Source organism: Haplochromis burtoni, unplaced genomic scaffold, assembly GCF_018398535.1.
Source record: "Haplochromis burtoni strain Fernald_Lab_line unplaced genomic scaffold, NCSU_Asbu1 Contig_139, whole genome shotgun sequence".
Taxonomy (NCBI): Eukaryota; Metazoa; Chordata; class Actinopteri; order Cichliformes; family Cichlidae; genus Haplochromis; species Haplochromis burtoni.
Window position 1 is genome coordinate 1,302,284 of NW_024582500.1, and position 20,991 is coordinate 1,323,274.

Genomic DNA, 20,991 nt, shown 5'->3' on the forward strand with positions numbered 1-20,991 from the left:
GAAATCAATTCTTTTTAAGAGAGATGAACCCAGTGACAGTAATGCCCACCGGGGGCATCGATATCGACTGCTGTGACACATACACATCATTGTCATGGGCTCGCCATTTTTCCCTCTCCCTCCCCTCTTTTCTTTCCACACCGCACCTCACCCTTCCTCTCCCCTCTCTCTTCTCGGTCTCTTTCATCCTCTTCTCTCCTACATGTCTTTTGTGGTGGTGGTGGTGGTGGTGGTGGTGTGTGTGTGTGTGCCACTGTTTTTGCCTGTGGTTTCCATAGAGACGAGTTGCTCCCATCTATTTCCAGCTACCTCCTCTGGTCTAGTGCTCGTCTAGACTTTCCCTTCATCGCTGCTCATTAGATTTAAGTGCTCAACTAGGTAAATGAAAAACTCTTCTCCTCATACCTTAGATCCCACTATCTGATCAGATGCTGAAAACAGTACGATCTCAATAAAACGGCACGCGCTCTGGCAGTGCCTTTCCTCCCTTTCTTTTTTATTTGGCTGCTATTTCAAATCAAGGTCGCGGGTTGTCTTTGCATAGATTAATTCATTCTGGGGAAATTGGCGCTACATGATGCCATAGCAACTGGGTGATTCCTGAACCACACGGTGTCTCGCATCTACAAACGGAAAACAAAGTGCCGCCGCAAAGAAGTGAGAAAGCTCCAGTGCATACGCCTGTAGAAAGCAAATATGCCACTGACACATCAATGCGAGTGCAAAATAATCTCGGCGGTGTGATCACAGCAGCAAGAAAGAACAGATTTTCTGGTTTTGTTCATGAGGTTTCAAACACATGACAGCTGGTATAAAACTGTCATACATGTCTGGTTGGTACTGGCTGTTGCCACAATATGTTAACAAATACCAGACACTGACCTTTGTTTTGTGTCCAGGGGTAAGCCAGGTGGAACAGACCACAGCTTGGTGTGTCTATAAATAGTACAGAGAAGTACCAGTGGAGGATCAGTGGCCGGGTCACAGGACTGCATGAGTTTTCACTGTGACTGAGACTATAGAGCTTTCTCTCTTTGAACTGAAAAACTAAAAGATACTGAATTTTATTTGTTTTCTGGAAATAAACCTCAGCATTATATTTATGAATCTTTCTTGATCAAAAGTTGTAAATGAAAGATGGATGTAGCCTCTCCTATTGGAATGCACACTTTGTCAGCGTTATGATTGCAGCCATGTGGTTTTTGTTGTTATTGGTTCTTGTTTCTTTGCTTACATTTAGTGCAACTGCATGATAGAATGGAGTGCAAATTTATCAGGTAATGCTAGGTTGGTTAGTGAGCTGAATTCATATAGTGTGCAATGCACTGCAAAAACTCAAAATCTTACCAAGTATATTTGTCTTATTTCTAGTCATAAATATCTCATTGCACTTAAAATAAGACACAATCAGCTAAAGAGTAATATTTCATTAAGATATATGAACTTGTTTTAAGACAGTGAATCTTGAAAGTAGAAAGTTTTCACTTGTTCCATTGTCAGATTTTTCACTTATTTCAAGCAAAAATATCTTGTATTTAGAGGAAAAAATCTGCCAACGGAACAAGTGAAAATTTTCTAGGTTCAAGATTAAAAGATTGATAAAAGATTTTGAGTTTTTGCAGTGTGCTAGTGTTAAATAAATGACTTGCACTGACCAAACTGAACCTATGCATACAGGTCCAGTTCGAAGACTCAAATTAACCAACGTGATGGCTAGCAGCCAGCTATGGGCTACAGCTGCCTGTCTTATCACACCTAATCTTAAGGCTAAACAAACTCCAAATGGATGAGTTGCAAAAATGTATATATGCTGAGGCTGTAAGCTTGATATTTATCTGACTGAAGCACTTAAGGCCCCCGATCAGCCTCTATGCCTCTGTGACTGAGACCTAAGCTTGTGAATTTATTGATCGAATCACTTTTGGAGCCAGCCTCAATTGTCCATCAGGGAGACTGCAGAGTCTCGACAGTTCTACCTTGGCTCAGTCTTTCAGCCCTTGAGGCTGTAGCTTGTATAACAGGCAATTTTGTTTTCCAGGATGATGCCATGATGGTGTTGTTGTTACTGAAGTCTTGAACTTGGCTTTTTCGTGATTGCCATCTTGTTGCTCTTCAACTGATAATCAAATTTGTGAAACAAATGATAACTCTTTCTGATATTTTTGCCTCAAAACCAGATTTGCATCCCATCATAAAGGCTGTTTGTATTCTATCGGTATATTTTCTTTTAAATAGCCAGAAATGCTACAAAAAGATTAGAGATCAAAGCCACCCCCCAAAAAACATATATGTGCTCTGACAAGTGAAATTGAAATTATGCAGTTGAAATAGTTGAAACGGATTAAAAGTTGGTATTGTTTACAAAATTCAGGGTGTTCATGATTTGAGCTATGCAGCACTCTGGCAGGCTTTCCACCGCATCAACACAAAGTACAATACAGTATATATAAGAGCTGACAGTCTGCTCGGTGAGAGCCTTGTTTGTTTATGGTAATTATGCTGATGTGTTCAAATTAATGTGCTGGTGATTGAGGTTAAAATGCTACACGCAGCAACTTCAATCTAATGTGATTAAAGGTGTTTCCCGCAGACTGAAGAGGCCTGACTTAAAGCCCCGACCCAGACGTGTAATCAGTCAAATGGCCCTACATGCCCTCTGACCAAGGAGACACTTGGGAGTAAATAGCCTGATGGGAGTCTACTCTCTACAATATATTTACTCAGCTGCGTATCTTCTGATGGTCAGATGACATTTAAGCAACTTTGGACACAAATAACTTCTTTAAATTTGTGTTACAATTACAATATAAGAATTAACACAATCGTTATCTTATGGCTAACATTTTTGGCACTGTTGAAAAGGGAGCGTTTAAGAGTGCTTTTCAAAATTGAATATTGGAGATAAAGTAACTCAGAGTTTTAGAATATTTCCATTTGGATTTGAGTAAATTACTATTTGAAAATTATACATCATGTGTACTAACCAAACACTTTGTTGTTTGGGTTTGAAGAGCATTTCTTGGGAAGAAAATGACAAGTGTCCAGAGTGGAGCTGTGGGTGCTAGAGACTGTCAAACTGAGAAAAACAATCAGTATCAGCTGGTTTAGCAAATGCCCCCAAATGACAAATGCTCCTCTTCAAGTGATAAGTTCTCTAGTGGCGTTATAAATTAAAAATCTTTTCTTTTGGAAGCAAAGGAGAAGTGACAGTCCTCAGATGGAGGAGATTGCGGTGGATGGATGATCCAACAAAACATTGGCAACACAAGAAATGTGCAATTCCAGTTTTCGATTCACAGACAGCACTTGAAAAATTTGGTAGTTTTTGTGTTTAAATGGGCCCTACCATAGTCACTGGGTCATCAGATCAGAAAACAGATTTACTTCAGTTACTGGATGACGAGCCTGTATTATATGCTCTACAGGGAGTGCTTAGCTGTACCCTTGTGGTTTGTGCCTTAAAGTGATCAGTACTGAACTTCTGTTACCGGAATGGACCTTAATGGACTGATTAGGATCTGGGGGAGTTAAAAATGACACGTTCTAGCTTTAAATTCAGAGGACTTATTGGGATAATGGTCACAACAGCCTTTATAAAAGCCACAGTTGAATTCCTAGAGAGTCTAACCCCCTCTGACAAAAGGGAAGCAATCACAATATTGCTTTTCTTTCTCATTAACAAGCTACGAAAGTCTTGAATCAATGAATAAATGCCACTGTACCACCAGCTAGTGGTTGCATCTTCATCAATTTCCCAGCACCATCTAGTTTTTCTTCCATTTGAAGAGTCTTATTCAGACCACACTTGAACAATTCAATACAAAGTCTCTCATTGGCGTTTAGGCATGAACATGTGGGGATTGCAAAATGGTCCAAAAACCCTTGCAAGTAATGTGAGGCTTCATGGCTTTATTTAAAAAGCAGTAAAGCAATTTATAGCATGGCATTCATCCAAAACCATCATACTGTTAGCTTAAAAAATGAGTAAAATGCATTCAGGAGAAACAAAGAAACATAGTTTCTTCACCAAGTTAAAGTGTTCTTGCTAACAGGTCAGAGATTCAGCTCTGTTATGCTTGTAGTAGCTAATATAGCCTCGAGCAGACATGAGGAGGCTACAGGAGGGCTGGTAGCTCACTTCTTTCTTATTCCCTCCAGACTGTTTTCATTCTCAGTTTTGTTGTCTCCAGTCACAACTGATGCTTAAGGCAATTTATTAGGTTTTGCACAGTTTCCTCTGGAGACACGGGTCTTGTGTGTTCTACAAAAATGTTGCAAATCCTTTCTGAGACTTGGTGGTGAAGCGTCTCTTCAAAAGTACCTTACAATTCGGGCTATTATTTCTTTTGCTTTTAAATACTTCTTTTCACTGAGCTGCCCCCTATAAGATGGGTTAATGGCAGAAATCTTAAAACCTAGGTACATACAATTAAAAGCAAAAATGGTAGAGTTTGGGGAAGACTCTGTTCTCTGTGGATCTCCTTGAAGTAAACTGGTGACACTAAGTGATACTCTGTATTTCTCTGGATAATGCTATGAAGCATGATGATGGATGTTACCAGTAGATTCAATTAATTCCAGCACCATGGTTCTTCTTCACACCCCCAAAGCTCTACAGTCTCAGCTTCTGCCTTGGGGTGGTTTTATTTCCCATCACCAACCCCCTGTATCTATGTCAAGATCCATTTGCGCTACAAAGATTGAGGTCTAATGGGAATCAGCCTGAGCTCAGCTCACTTACTTTTAGCTCGCTGGTGTCCACATATCCTGCTGAAGCAGTAATGTATGACTGAGAGCTCTTTGGAAAATCCACCTGGAACATGTTAACGGTTTGTCGAGGCACTTTCCCTTTAGTGGTTGGGTGGAGGGTCAGCAGGGGCAGTGGCATCCTCTGTATTTTTCTTGGACTCGAGTTTCTCTTCAATCCGACTTGATCCCACTCCGTCCAGCTGACATTTCTCCCTGCCTTTAAGTACCAAAGGCCATCACTTTGCTTTACACTTTTTTTCTGTTCCTCCCTTGTGTCCAGCTTTTCCTCCGCTTATCTCTCCTCTCCCCTTTCAGCTTTGGGATCAGGTCTCAGGCTGACTCTAAAACGGGGGCGTTGTACTAGAGGAGGAAGGCTAAATGACTTTCTGTTGTTGACCCGAAACTGGATGTTTATCAGGACTGGGGCTGCCTGCTTTTTCGCGCTACCTGTTGTGAGAGGGAGATCACAAGTCTGTCACTGCCTTTGGTCATGTAATACACTGCCACCCACATACTGTAAGCATTAAGTGACTTAGTTATGTCCTATGCAGGCTAAAAAGGCAGGCTGACACAGGAGTGGAGAGTCAGACTGGCACACATACACTGTGAGGTGTGTGATTCACATTACAAAGCAGCTGTCATTGCAAAGTAGAAAAACCATAGTAGCTTTAGTCTTTATATGCTGGTTAAAAAAAGGGGAGGAATTAGTATAGAATAAAACCTGTCCAATATATCTCAGTTTACTAGATCTGAGGCTTATGGAAGATGAGAGAATTTGCTTTTGGAAGGAGCAACTCCTTTAGTGCTATAAACAAACTCAAAATAAACCTTCGAGTTGTTGTGTCTCTCTTGATCTCTTCACACTGTTTTGATGTTAAACTGTCATCGTGTCAACTTGCATCAGCCTACGAGCAAGAAGCTAGCTGGGCCAAACACATACTCTTGTCATCATCTGCTTTCATTAACAGCACAAGAAAAGAGCTTTCATTTGGCCCAGTGAAGCCAAAGCAATGATATTATATTATTGGTGGCGGCCTCATTGTTCAGAGAAGTGTTTTCTTTGAGCTTGATAATGAATAGGGCGGGACAAAACTCCAGTAAAACTTAGATATTAACGCAGAGACCATCCAGATGACCATCTGTAATATTGGCAGGCTGATGAAGGGCAGGAGGGACTGAGAGGAATGAAAGAACTTCAGAGTGGCGTGGATTGTCTCAACCCAAGTGACAGCTGGGGTGAAGGTGGCTAGAGGTTGGAGAAATAATCTTAAGTGTAGTTCTTGGGTCAAGCGAGAACATTTGTGTGAAAGAGGTTAATTAGAGTCTAGCTACCATCAAGTGTCACCAAAGTGCCATAAAGCAAGGCACTTGAAGCCAGCTGCTGCAGTGGAGATAACAGTATGATTTAGATATTTGGGGTCTTACCTGGGGAAATTTGGGATAATTTGAGTGACCAACCAAAAAGTAAATCACGTAACAAAAGGCTTTATTTTCAACAGATGTCAACTAGATTGGAAGTGAATTGTTCCCCATGAATGCCAGGATGACTTTCATGTAACCTTATAATAATGACGTTTTTTTTTCTTTTTTAAATAAAACTGAATCTCATGACATTTCCATTATCCCTTTTTGAAAGATTATATTATCATTGGCATCAAGATTTAAGGGCTAATGAGGAAAGTGCTAAGGACAAGTTGCACTGAAGCTATGTGCTAAACAAATAAAGTAGCAGAAACTAGAAGATGTTACCTTTTATAATTCCATTTATGTATTGCTTATGCATTTGGATTTCTGTTAAAAGATTTCCTTTAAGGTCATAGGTAAAAATTCTATACAACAGGATAAATGTGACCCTAGCTCAGGGGTCGGCAACCCGCGGCTCTAGAGCCGCGTGCTGCTCTTTAGTCTTTATTTTGCGGCTCCGGGTGGTTTGGGAAAATAAATTAGAAGTATTTAGCTGAAGTGCATTTTATTTGTGTTTAGTTCTTTTTTTTTTTAACTTGCAGTTCTAAATTGGAAGATTATTGTGATTTTGAAATATAAAAATAAAATTATATCTTATTATTTTTTTCATCGCTCAAAATAAGCGTCACACTCGCGGAAGCCAGTGTACCCGCCGAAACGCCGTGCATTTATCGAGACTTTCAACCCCAGGTAGGCCAATTATGGATCTTCGGATCCATATTATGTCAGCAGCTGTTCTCCACCGTGAACTATGTTACAAACAAACACCGCTCACACCTCACAGATGACAGCTTACAGTCTTGCATAAAGATGAAAGCCCCGATTTACAGACGCTGTGCGCAGAGGTTCGGGACCAGAAGTCTCATTGTAAACATATCACGGCAGACCCGACAATGTTTCCATGAACACGCTTTTCAGCATCTCTTTATTGACCACTTTTCACAAACGGTTGCTGTACGCATACAGCCGGCTGTAGCTTTTCAGCTCACAGCCCGACACACACCAACACAACAGCAGAGAGAGCACAGACTTTAAGGCAGCAAGGCGTGATTGCGGGTGCCGCTCAGGTGCATCCGACTCCCATGCTGCGGCACTGCAGACCACGCCCCGCCACACACATTAACCAGGTAAAATACATATTTAGGCAGAATTTTGCAAATATCTATTTTTCCTTTTTCAGCAGGATAGTGCATTTTTTTCCAATTACTTTTTAAAAGCCAGGCCAAGGCTCCAAAAGCCCAAAGGTGATATAAGGGTGGCGGCTCACAACAGTTTTTGTTTGCTACATGGTTCATTTTAGTTCAGCTGGGTCTCTTTCCTTTTGTTATACTTCTTTAAGAGTTCAAAATGTGTTAATTACATAAATAAAATGTAATTTTCTCTGTAGCACTTCATGGATTTCATAAGCAACACACCTTAGTTGCTCTGTGGATTCTTTTAAAAAGCAGTTAAAAACGTTTCTGTTCAAACAAGCCTTTTCTTGATCTACGTATTTTATATTCTTTACATTATTTACATTTGATCTTTTACATTGTGTATAATTCTATTGATTGTATGGTTTATTTTAATATTTGTGTACAGCGCTTTGTGACTGCCTGTCTGTGAAAAGCGTTTAATAAATAAACTTTACTTACTTACTTTAGTTGTTCACACAAAGCACAAAGGTAAAAAAAAACAATATATACAGCGTTATCTTCATTTTAGATGTCAAAAAGTATTTGTGGCTCCCAGTGTTTTCTTTTGCGTGGAAACTGGGTCCAAGTGGCTCTTTGGGTGTTAAAGGTTGCTGACCCCTGCCCTAGCTCCTCAACCCTATGCCTAAACCCCCGAGGACTAAATCACCATAGATAGTAATTCCTAACCCTGATGCCATATTAAGGCAAAGTGTTTGATGTGTGTCAGTGGAATCATTATTTACTATATTCCATGCCAAAACCAATGCCAGAACTTCTGGGGAAACAAGTTAATTACAATTTTTACTAAGTGACATATTCTAACTTAGGGTTAGAGGGTCAACTGCAAAGATGAGTTGGACTTCAAAGTGTTAACCAGTTAATTTGGTACAGGGGGCACTGGCGCTTAATTGGATTTTTAGTGAGAAAATATAATACATGTAATGTATTTGTTTGTTGCTGGTGTCTGCTTTAACCAGTTATCTCTGTATGCTTATCTGTGTGCCATATATCATCTAGTATGCACCTAATATCAAATTGTTCCCTACTCTACATCAACATTTTAGGTGTTTATGCTGTGATCAGCATTCAGACGCCACAATCATTATTTTTAAGCCAGTACGAGATGTCACGGACAGTTTAAATACATTTCTATGTCCCCAAAATTCAGCTTTTGCTATCTCTTTAAAAAGTCAGGACCTCAAAGAGAATTTAATCAAAGCTCAGTGAATATGAACATTGTTTGTCCGCGCAGCATGAGCTTGTAATGAGGCACCCACAGGGGGGAAATAGAAGTCCTAACTAAATAAAATTATGAAGCTATGAATGGATGGGGTGGTCATGAACTCATCAAACACTTACCTCGAGTTCCATCTTAAATCAGCAGCACCTTGCACAACATCATCATCCACAGGAAAGCAAATGAACTAATGATAGGCATGCAGCAGAGAGGAAAATAATTCAAAACAGTTGTCAAGTCATGCAAGGAGAAAGAATAACACTACAACAAAGTATAAAACGGAAACAAGCAAGCTGATGGGACATGAATTTTCATGATGGTTTAATGCACCTCTAAATTCCCACTGTCACGTACATATTCATTTGCAAATGACTAATATATTATGCCCATGCACACGTACTCAACAGTTTTGACTCCAAACGAATGCTAGGTGAATATATTCCAGTAATTTGAAAGATTTTACAGGTAACAACTGCAGTGACATAGATGAAGTGGCAATGGAGTTGGTATTTCATTCAAAAATACATCCTTGGTATTGCTACCTAACTCAGATTGCAGAGAAATTGTGTAGCTTACCTAAAGCCGTCCTTGCAGGCGTGGCATCACTCTTGATCCAGAAGGAGACCCAGGAGAGAACCACAGTCAGGATGCAGGGGATGTAGGTCTGGATGGTGAAGTAGCCCATCCTCCTGCTGAGGTCGAAGTAAACGGTCATTAACACGTAGTCACCTGTTGAGGAAGGGAAAATGGAATGTGGAAACAACTGGCAAAAAAGTACAAATAATATAAGAAAGTCAGAAAAGATACTATCATGAAGTAATAATGCTGTCAAATCGAATAACACAAAATAAATTTAAACTTTGCGTGTCAATACTTACGCAGAAAAATGATGTATATTGTGAGAAAATGTCAACAAATTCTCTTGGAAACCACAGAATAAAGATCCATCTACAACTTCAGAATGTGGCTGAAAACTTCTACATTTTAAACGTTACTGTGATGTCAAAGAAAATTTATATTATAACCAGAAACTTCTAAAAGCTTGCTCTTTCTGCTTATTACTGCTTCCCAAAGTGTAGAAATGCAAAAAAGACTAAACAAGCTGCACAATAACTAAATCCATGACATTCTTTTGGGGCTTTAACTTACTGTTAAATGAACAACATTGTGGAAATTGTGGTTAAATTGATAATACCAGTCAATAGAGACCGACACACAATGTAAGTACTTGTGGAAACTATTGCAAAATTAATAAAAGGGAAGCTTTGGAAGCAAGCCTGCACGGTGTGGCATGATTGCTGTAGAGTATTTTCATTGCTCACAAAAGAAAGAAAACTTTGCTCATTTTTGCAGTTCTAAAATCCTCTTCAAGTTTTATAATACTGTAAGGTGACCCTGCTATTTTTTAGTTACACTTATATCCACTCACAAACTACCGATCTTCATCCCTGAGGATCCCGAGCAGCACACTGGCTCATATGTAATTAAAAAAGTCTGATGTCTAGCTGGAGGCTACATCATGCTGAGCTCTTAACTTCATCTCTGTCATCAAAACAAAGGATGGAAAAAGAATCTGAACATTAGACGGTATACTTTTTTCTGAACTTCATCAGAGCAGCAGTGACACTCACTAGATATTAAACAAAAGCAGAATTGTGCATGATGTGACAGAATGTAGGTGAAGCACTAACAAAAACAGCTAGGGGTCAGTAAATGAAAACACCTCCCCGAAAAAGAGATCTAAAGCATCTAAGGCTGTAAAGACCTACCACATATCTACAGACATAGGGATTGGGGCTCAGGATACAGATATATCCAGCCTGTATGTTGAAGTGTCTTTGGACAACATATTAAACCCCAGGTTGTCCTTAATCTATTCATTGAAATATGAATGTATGGTAAAGCACTTTGGCACAGAATAATGTGTTTGACTGGGCAAATGAGACTTGTACTGAAAGTCCTATATAGGTACCGTTCCACTTATCATTGTCTCTGGGCCAAATCTGGTTGGTCAGTCGTAACCTTTTTAGCCTAAAACCCTATACCCTTAATGATGAGTTATAAGACACAATCTAATATCTCCATGTTTTTGTTGTTTCTACATTGTCAAAATCATGTTGGTCAAGGATCAGCATGGCAACTAACCAATGATGTTGTCTGAGGATTCAGTTATCATTAACCATGAAGATCAGTTAATGCTACTAAAAACTGTTGCAACCCGATATGAGTAACCTATGTTTGACTAACAGCAAAGCTAACTTGACAATGCATTTATTATATGCTATAAATTAATAAAGAAGACACTTGAAATGCTTACCAGTAAAGAGTTTTATATATAAAAAGGGCATATTTAAATTTTTCCTGCCACATTGCAAAGCTATAACATTCGATGATTGGTCGGTTGCAATGTTAATCCTGGACCAGCATTATGATGATGATGCATGTACAACACCAACACGGGGATATCGCATACACCCGTTTGGACACCTCAGTATAAATCAGTAAAGATGTAGTTTGATGTTTTTCCATGGTTCTAATGGTTTTTCCAAGGGTACAGGTAGGGATCGCCCTCACAGACCTTTAATGCACATCTGTTTTGTTTTGTCATTTTGTTCTGGAAGCAGGCCAAAATATGTTAAACACTGCTCAGATCAGAAAAGACAAACAAAGGTTACCTGCAGGAGGGTAAAGAGTTAACAAGTTTTTTGCTCGCTGGAAATACCTTCAGTATGTTTAATTAAGACCATTTTTGTGCATCAAAGTGAAGTAAAACTTCACTGAAATTCATCAAAATTGGAATTTTTGAAGACATCGTTTAGGACATAAAAAAAAAATCCTTTTTAATTGGTTATAAAATTGCTCTCCACAAATTAATTCAGCACCTTTTTCCAGCTTTCTCCTGTCCTTGTCTTTTTTTCCCACCCCGCTCTGTCTGTCCTTCATATTTAATCCAGCAAAGGACTCAAAGAGAGGAGCATAGAGAAGCTTAATGGAGCCCAGAAAATAGTAGGAAAAACTTCTCTCTCACGAACAAGTGTATAATGGCACTGTCATCGTGAAAAGAAGATAAATGAGAAGAGTGGCAGAATTTACTCCGCTACCTTTCTAATGGTCCCACTACTGTAGGATGCTTGTTTAGCAGCCAATAATTGACAGGAGTGGGGAGATATTGAGCTACAACTCTTGCTGAACAAAAGCCATTGTTCGGAAACTTTGACAAAGGTCTACATATCACCCGAGTATTATTTGGAATATTTCTGAAGACTGCCTTTTGATAATCGGAGCTATTCAGATGATGTCATTTTGAATAAAACATCTGAATAAGGCAACCTTTTGTCCTCTAACAGCTGAATTCATGCTTTAGATTTAACTGAAATGATCACTTTTACTGGGTGTTCAGTGAAGTAGGAGTGCAGTGATGCTGGTGGTACTGAGTAGGGGGGGATCGCTTATGTGATTACGAATGTGCTCAGGGGCAGAGAGATTGGCACAGCCCTGGCAAGGTTTTGCATTTTGTGATTTTTTTTAAGGCATACCAAATATGACCCCGAGGACCCCTCAGACATTGGAATACACCATTTACTGTCCAAGTGATATTTGTTGAAGCTAGGAATCTAAAATGCCCTTGAAAAGTGTTCAGTACTGGCACCACATTACTTATGCTGCATTCATTTTCTGGGGTCAGAAATTTACAAGTGGAAACTCCAGAGCTTGAAAAATAAAAAAATCCAAAACTCAGCAGCAATATGTGTTTCCATAAGTCATGACCTTAAAAATTACATCGCACTGTCTGACGTAGATACGGTTGCCTCTTGCAGTTCATCTTATATTCAAGATAACACAGACATCCATACGACCTTTATCTCAGGTCTTATTACATGACACTGACATCTGAATGTCAGTAAGAGATTTTTCAGTTTTCAGTCAGACACACTCCTCTGATATGCTGAGACACCCTATGGAATTTAATTTCCCACTGTATCTTATAAGTCTGAAATTCCCAAATTCAGACATCCAAATGATGTTCTTTAGAAACACCCCATGTCAGAGTGATCTAGCCGTCCTAAAAGTTCCCTGGAAGGCCTTCAGTTGATTGAATATGCTGCAGCAAGAGTTCTGATGAGGACTAAAAAAAGAAAGGAAAATCCAAAGTCCATCCATCCATCTTCATCCGCTTTGTCCAGGGCCGGGTCACGGGGGCAGCAGCCTAAGCAAAATCCAAAGTCAAATTTAAAAAGTTTCACCTCTCATACAAGATCTTGTCTGATCAGGCCCATGTTATCTTAAAGACTTCATCGTTCCTTGTTATCCTAACAGAGCTCTTTACTTTAGACTGCAGGCTCACAGTGCTACTGGTTACTAGAGTTGGGAGGCAAAGCCTTCAGCTCTGGTGTTCCGTTGAACCAGCTCCCAGTTTGCATTCAGAAAACAGGACACTCTCCTATAAGATTAGGCTTAAAACGTTCCCTTTTGATAAACCTTATAGTTAGTGCTGGATCAAGAGTACCTGAACCCTTTCTTAGTTGTGTTGCAACAGGCCTAGGCTGCTGGGGGCTTCCCATGATGCTCTGAGTGTTTCTTCTCCATTCCCCTCTTTACACTCTCTAAGTGTTGATGCACCACTCTGTATTTAATCTTTAGTTATTATTAATCTGGATCTCTTCCACAGTGTCACAACAGATGGCAGCCTGCTTCTGTAGGGGGTTTCTTCCTGTTGAGTTGAAGTTTCTCCTTTCCATTGTTGCCAAGTGCTTGCTCATAGGGGATTGTTTGATTGGTGGGATTTTTTATGTATTACTGTAGGGTCTTTACCTTACAATATAATGCACCTTTAAGTGACTACTGTTGTGATTTGGCACTATAAAAAATATTAATTGAATTTTTATATAATATATAGTTGAAGTAGATATCAATTGTCCTGCTCATTGACAGCCTTGGAAATGTTTCACCTATTGCCTTCCCATCCAAAGTGCCCCTGACTGACATTAAAGAACAATTCACCACTCTACATGTAGGTCTTTTAAACATTGTGAATAAACCTCTGGTCTTTGATGAGAGAATAACGGGGGACAGGCACGTGAGGAACGCCATTGCTGGCTCTGCTCTCAGTGCCTTGAGATCAGTTACCATTTGCGTTTTGCGGGAAACCTAGCTAGTATTAGCACGTAAACAAGAACTCTCATTTGTCATCTGCGCATGAGTTTTATCTCGCTAATCACCCCGAACAACATTTGTTAAAGACAAAACTTTTAATAACTCGTTTAACACTTCAGCAATGAAAGCTTTGATGACTAAGACGGTAACGCATACAGCTTACAGTTGTGAATGTGTGCGTGAATGGGTGGATGACTGGATGTGTAAAGCGCTTTGGGGTCCTTAGGGACTAGTAAAGCGCTATACAAATACAGGCCATTTTTTTTACAGTTTAATAAAACCGGCAAGTAGCAACACTAGCAACTGGCATATCTGAGAAATATCGTATGAAGTTTAACCAGGTGTTTTGCTAATACACCTTTTCATTACTTTTTAGGTAGATTGGCAGTTTAATCAGGTATGATTATTTAATATTTTAAAAAGTATATTGTAAATCATTTTTAAACTAAAAATAGGCCTGTGTTTCTGAGCTGACTAAAAGCTCAAAACTATGATTTTATAGATTATTATGAATTACTGTAGAAAAAAACAAAATAAAACATATTTAAAATGACCAATTAAAATCTGTAGCAGTAATAATGATTTACATAACACAGATTGGGATAGCTTTTCTACAGAGTAAATAATTTTATTTGAGATTCTTTATAGAGAATTAGCACATAATGCAAATCATTTTGTGTTTTCAGTATTTTATTGCTACTTTTCCTAAAGCACCAGTTGTAAAAATAAATAAATAAATAAAAAATCCTTCCCTACTTGTCATTGTCAGCTAATAGTTAATAGATAACTATGCTAGTATAGCTGCACTTAGTCAGACAAGAGCGCAGAGAGGTCAAGACATCCAGGAAGATCGTAGCAAGAGGCACAGCGGTATGTTTCAGTCTGGTCCAATTTGTCTTTTTAAAGACTAAAAGAAGTTTATATAAAACTTGTCAACTTTGTTAAGGAAAAAATCATGGTGCAACAAAGGAGTCAGAAAAGGCTCTCTTGGGGAAGCAGAAGGAAAGGTATCAAGCACATACTCAGCCTTATTGTTAAAATAGATACCTACTCCTACACCAGTTTCTGCTCAACTATTGTCATTGTCAAAGAGTAATGACATCTATGTGACCACTCAGCTGCTAAGTGAGCCGTTTTTCTGCAAGCTTACACTTAGAAAATCAATGTGAAAATTTCCAGAAGGGGCAGGAACCCTCCTTTTTTATGCGAGCAGTACCGATCGTCACTTGACTGGATCAAACACTTCTGTTGACAAGTTATTAATGCAAGCTGGTGGCAGCACACAATGTGGATGACGCTGGATATGAAGTGCTTGTACAGCAGCGGAAGAGGTGACAGCACTCATCCAGAATCTTTCCATCATTTGTTCAGTGCTCCGTACACACACGTGTGGCAAATTTCCTCAAATTAATCATTTTGCCAACGTGCTGAAAGACTTTAAAATATCATCTCCTGCTTTACTCATCAAAAGTAACCTGTATGCATGTATATAGTTATGTGTGGTGGTTGTGCCGGGCAGTGTGTAATTTTTGAGTAGACTGGCTGATACCTCTAGCCACGGGCTTGATTCATCATGCTGATTCTAGTAGAAATAGGAAAGTGTTATACTTTGTAGTAGCTGTGGATTGAGGTGCAAATGAAACTGTATTTTAGAGTAAAATCACTGAATTCTTTATTATAATTATACATGCTGTTTTTAAGTCCCTGTGGCCACGTAAGTGACACTAAATAGGCTTGCTCCCTATTCCTTTAGTCAGGAACTTCAAAATAACCAGTCAAATGACTTCCAGGAGTCGCCGCCCGAACATTTCAAACTCCAATTAACATGAATGTCTAATAGGATAAAATCAAGACATGTTCTCATGGATAGATGTTGATGAAAACTGCAACTTTGGTAGAACCACAAAGCCCTGACCGAGTAATTCTAATGTTTAAAAGACAGACATATTTTCCTTAAACATGTCTTCTTTTTTATGGCCACTAGATGACTACAACTGTCTCAAAAACAAGCTTTTGCACAAAAATAAGGCTCCCCAATATGTTTGAACTGTTCACTTTTGAAATGGAAGGCAAATTATGATTGTTAAAGGCCACTATAGAAACGACCACCTTTGTCTGAACATATGACCCAAGTCAAATGTCATAGAGTTTAGAGACGCTCTGTTCCTAATCAGCATTTAGTTATTAAAGTTGTTCAGATCTCAGTGAGATTTTAAAAGAGGTTTGTTTTCTTTCCATCTTTAATTGAGCTCTCCAGTTAGGACTAGTTATTTTTTAAAACTGCCAAATACTGCTTACTTTGTGACTGCATGGATCATGCGTGATCCAGATCACTGATATGTTGCATTTAACATTTAACATGATCGTAAAGTGTAGAAAGCCAGTTAATCAGTTCTGAAACATTGTAAAAATTAAGCTTAATCTAGTGTAAAGGTTCATTAGTGAGGCTAATCAAGAATATTTTTTTGTTAGGTATTAGCTATAAATCATGATAGCTGTGATAAGAATGCCCCACTGTAATCATTTAAAATAAATAAAAAAAAACTAAAAAGCTAAGAGGTTGTATGAGTGCAGACTGCAGAAGCAATAAATATAGATAATGCCGTTTCAGTTTCACGTTGAAGGTTAGAGCAGACTTTTGGGAGAGGAATGTTGTCCCATTTTTGTCTGATACAGGACTCTCAACGGTCCCGGATCTTCTTTGTAGTATTGCACCAGATGATCTGGACTACAGGCAGGCCTGTTCATCCCCCAGACTCTTGATGTCACTTTTCCAGATGTGCAAACTGCCAATTCCATAAGGACTAATACGTTTCGATCATTGCCACAATCAGAGATGGTGGTGACAAACTGGATGTCTTTAGTCCAGATTAAAAAAAAAGAAGAAAAAAGACATTTGGCCTTTTCATTTCATTTCATTTCATTTGAAATGAAATGAAATGAAATGAAAAGACATTTGGCCTTTTCCCTTGCATACAGAGATTTCTCCACATTCCCAGATTCTTTTCATGATATTATGTTTTATAGATGATGCAATATTCATGGTTTTTATAATTTAATGTTTAATGTTAATTTAATGGGACATTATGCTGAAATTGTTCCACAATTTATAGATTTTTTTTTCTTTTTAGAGTTTAGTGAAACTCATCAGATAGTTGTTCAGGCTCACATTGACAAGAGTTGGCATAATAGAGACAAAATGTGCAGTGTATCTACCATAAATCCCGGACTACAGAGCGCACCTGATTAAAAGCCACATGCTCTAATTGTAGAAAGAAAACCAATTTTGTACTTGTACAGGCCGCACCGTATTTTAAGCCGTATGCGTTTCACCTGTAATATGAGATATTTACAGAGAAATACTACACGTGAGGATTTTTGACGTTTAATTTAATCCGTAAGGTAACATAAATGTTATGGTAACATACAAAAATACATTCTGCAAATGCTTTTTTTTCCTCGAACAGCGCCTGTAACACGGCTACCTTTAAGTATACGTACGTATCGGTAACACACAAATTACGTTGCTTATGGGTTTTTTACGGAACAGTGCACAAACAACATTACAACGTCTCTTAACAACCGATAAAAATATATACCGTATATATACACTACTTATCATTTTGATTGGTCTACTGTTACCAGGCAAAATGTTTTTGGCCGCATGGGAAAAAAAATGCATTAACCGCACGTCAGTATAAGCCACAGTGTTCACAGTGTGGGGAAAAAGTAGCAGCTTATGACCCGAAAACTACGGTAATTAGTTTTTTATGAGTATAACTCCTTGTACCTTCGTTTTTGGAGTCTGCCAAGCCCTGCTGGCTGTCAATATAAAAATGTCATATTAAAAAGGGATTCTTGCAATCAGATTGTGTAATAAAGGGAATCTGATTCATTTTCTCTGCAGCGACAATCTTAATCACAGCACAGTCAGTCCAACATAAAACTACTTGGTTTTTCTTCCATTTCACCTTATAAAACTATTTCATTATACTTAATGTTCCCATTAATGTCTAGGATGATATATGTTGTACTACTAAAGCAGATTAAAGGCCTATTAGAAGTGGAACAACAGGAGTAAATAAAACAACTGTTTATTGTAGCTTGAATTGTTCTCCGTATTTCCACTCCACAAGTTATTGTTGCAAATACCATAATGCCATCTACCTTATGTAATATTAATGCATAATATAATATGAATGAATATGTGGAGGCTGGAGCATTGTACCTTCCCAGATAGACGGCCAACAGGTGCAGCATGATGACTTTTGGGCTCTAAATGTGTATCGTAACAAGCAAGCCCTGTGTTTACATTTTGCTTGGACAGTAATAACCCCTCTGTTTATACTCTTCTGCAGAATAATTATTAGCCTGAGTGGGCTGTCCTACAGTTGTCTACAGACTCTGCATGCCATACTACTTTCCGTTTGGGAAGCTGCAAGGAAAATTCATGGGAAAGCTGTTTTATTAATGAGCTCAGCACAAGTCAGCTTGCCCCTGCTTTCAACATGTATCAGAGTCTTCCTGTCCTAAGTTTTAAAAGTTTTCTACACTTTTGTAAATATAATTTGAGTAAACTATGCCATCACAGTGCAAAAACTATTAATAATTTATTGAAGGGCTGCTTTGAAACTACTCATTGGGCTATCCACCCGCTCACAATGAACTATTTTCTGGTGTTTGCCATGTAAAATGCTAGTTTAAGCAACATTTGGGATGCTTTAAGTTATTTTTCGATAGCTGAACCACTGCCTAAGGATTGGCAACAAACTAATTGTTGGGATGAGATTCTGCTGATGCAGTTTGTTCATTTTGTAAAGAAAACGCCTCTAAATGTTACTTTTCTTACTCATTTTTTAATTTGTTGGCTATCCTGCAGGAGGACGGAGGACTCACTTTTGGAGAAGCCTGCATATATGTCAACACCAGCGACATGCCAGTGATGGTAAATTAGAGACCAACTCCAGTTATTTGAAGAGCCAAGTGATTCATATGGTTTTGGTTAGTCAGTAGCATCGCTTGGCTAGTGATGAGTGGCCTGGTCTGGTTTTTAACTGCCTGGAGATAAGTCCGTAGCTAAATCACTTACTCACTCAAACACAGAAATAAGCTTCTCTGACCTCACAGCAGTATTATTTTTGGGGGGATTAAGGGACCTTGAGTAGGTCTTAATGAGTGAACTGAAGGTTTCCCCAGTCAGGTTTATCCTAACCTATGGGCTCTCTGATCCTCAGGCTGCATAACGATAATGAAAATGTTCTCTGAAAAGTTCCAAGACTGAACTATAATATTTAATTTTAACATGTGTGCAGTAAATTGTCTGATTTAATTGTCTGATTTTCTGATTTAGAAGAAGAGCTGAAATGAAACCACATGGGTTTTAATGGTAGAAACCATCATTTTTATTCACAGGTATTAGTAACTGTAGTTATCAAACTAAGTTAGCTCTAAACATTATTTGTTTTGCTCAAGGAAACCTGTAAAGGATAAATCTAAAAGATAAGTCAAACCTTATCTGTAAAAGATAAGACAAATGTTCCGGCGCCCCCCGCGTGTGGCAGCCTGTTACAGCAGCTCTGCTCATTCTGACTTCTTTCTTATCTCCTCTTTATTTTCTCGTAATCTTTTGTAACTAAAGTTTTAGCAATTTTTTAAAAACAAAATTCCCACGAGTGGGACTAATAAAGGTTATCTTATCTAAACTATAGACCGTACATAAAAGGTGGACATCATAGGTTTGTAGAGGTACTAAGTAACTATAAAGATAATAGAAAATGTAACACACCAGATTGATGTGCTTGGAGAAAAGCTTCCTAGGCTGCGTTTGGTAGAGTGTAAACCTTCCCAAATCCACTTAAGACCGGAGCAGAGCTGTTAAGTTGATACGATCCAGGTCCAGCTTTCACACAGTAGTAAAATCCTAAAAAATGAATGTGTCAGTCTTCAAAATACTATTTTCAGCATAACCTGTAAGCCCACAGACTAATGTAAACCTGTTAACAACAGCACCTTAAATTGGAGTGTTAAGCTTTAATCCATTTGTTACAGTTTTGCTCTTGTGTTATTGCTTTAATAAACATCACTGCTTCTGCTTCAACTAAATCGACTCATCTGCTGTTAAGCGGATTGTTAAGCTACGAGTGGGCAATCACTGTTCAAGGGAAGGGAAAGGATCAGAGACCGCACAATTAAATTTTGTAATGTCTGTTTGCCTGCTGGTAGTGGTCATTTCCGGGTTAATGGCCAATATTGAATGACTATGAGAAGGAACATCATATGGAAAATGCGAATCGTGAGGAGGAGAGTGAGGGCTTGGGATTTTCACCTTTCTCTCAACAGAAGAAGTCTTTGTAAAAAGATCTTTGAAATTTTTCTGCATAAAAGGGCATCATAAATGCTTTTGGAGAACTTGAAGTGGGATGGTTAAATAAAAAGCTGAAGTGTTTGGGATTCCACATCGGGGCCTTTTGAAGAGGACACTGCTGAATTGATAACGATGGTGGATTTGCAGCGGGGTGTCCCCAGTGGCGCTGTGGCCAGGGATCTGTCCACTCCGTCCTCATTAAAACAGCCCCATACCCATGTGTTTATGAGGGATGAAGGGTAAAGCACAAAGAGGGAGACAGAGGGAGAGGAAAAGAAGGATAAGAAGAAGCGAAACGCAGCACTTTCGAGGTTTGTCATGATGTAAATTAATGATAGGTATTTTTAGCTGGGGATCTAATCATCATGTGTGTGGAGACAGCACTCCAGCAAAGTGAAACAGGAAAAAGAAACGAGGTAATAAATGAGAAAATGGCTAATTTTCTTGAACAGCATGAGGTAGATGTGTAGGTTTGCCATTGCTTTTGAGCAGCTCAGCAGAAAATTAGCTTGGATGTGTTTTGACGATACAGCAGGAGTCCAGGAAAACGTATAATCTATAAGGCCGTCACTGTTGGAATGAGAGTGTTCATCAGTCACTTTGATTTTTCATTTTGTATTGTGATCAGAAACACAAAGATGAAACACTATTTTTTTCTTATATATAAACAGGGGATTTCATCAGTATTCACAGTGGGTAATCAATCAATCAAAAAACCACAAGGTATAAACCTATATATAGGTTATATATATATAAGAAAAAAAGTAGTGTTTCATCTTCTTTGTGTTTCTGATCACAATACAAAATGAAAAATCAAAGTGACTGATGAACACTATATATATATATAT

General features: G+C 38.6%; 1 protein-coding gene across 2 annotated transcripts in view; it reads right to left on the bottom strand.

Moving 5' to 3' along the window:
- LOC102310751 (gamma-aminobutyric acid receptor subunit gamma-3) overlaps nt 1-20,991 on the bottom strand; it is a 177,525-nt gene that overhangs the window by 13,449 nt on the left and 143,085 nt on the right. For both annotated transcript variants that reach the window (XM_042224485.1, XM_042224484.1), the window contains exon 8: nt 9,202-9,354. In XM_042224485.1, the coding sequence (XP_042080419.1) occupies nt 9,202-9,354 (153 nt within the window). The remainder of the gene's footprint in view (nt 1-9,201; nt 9,355-20,991) is intronic.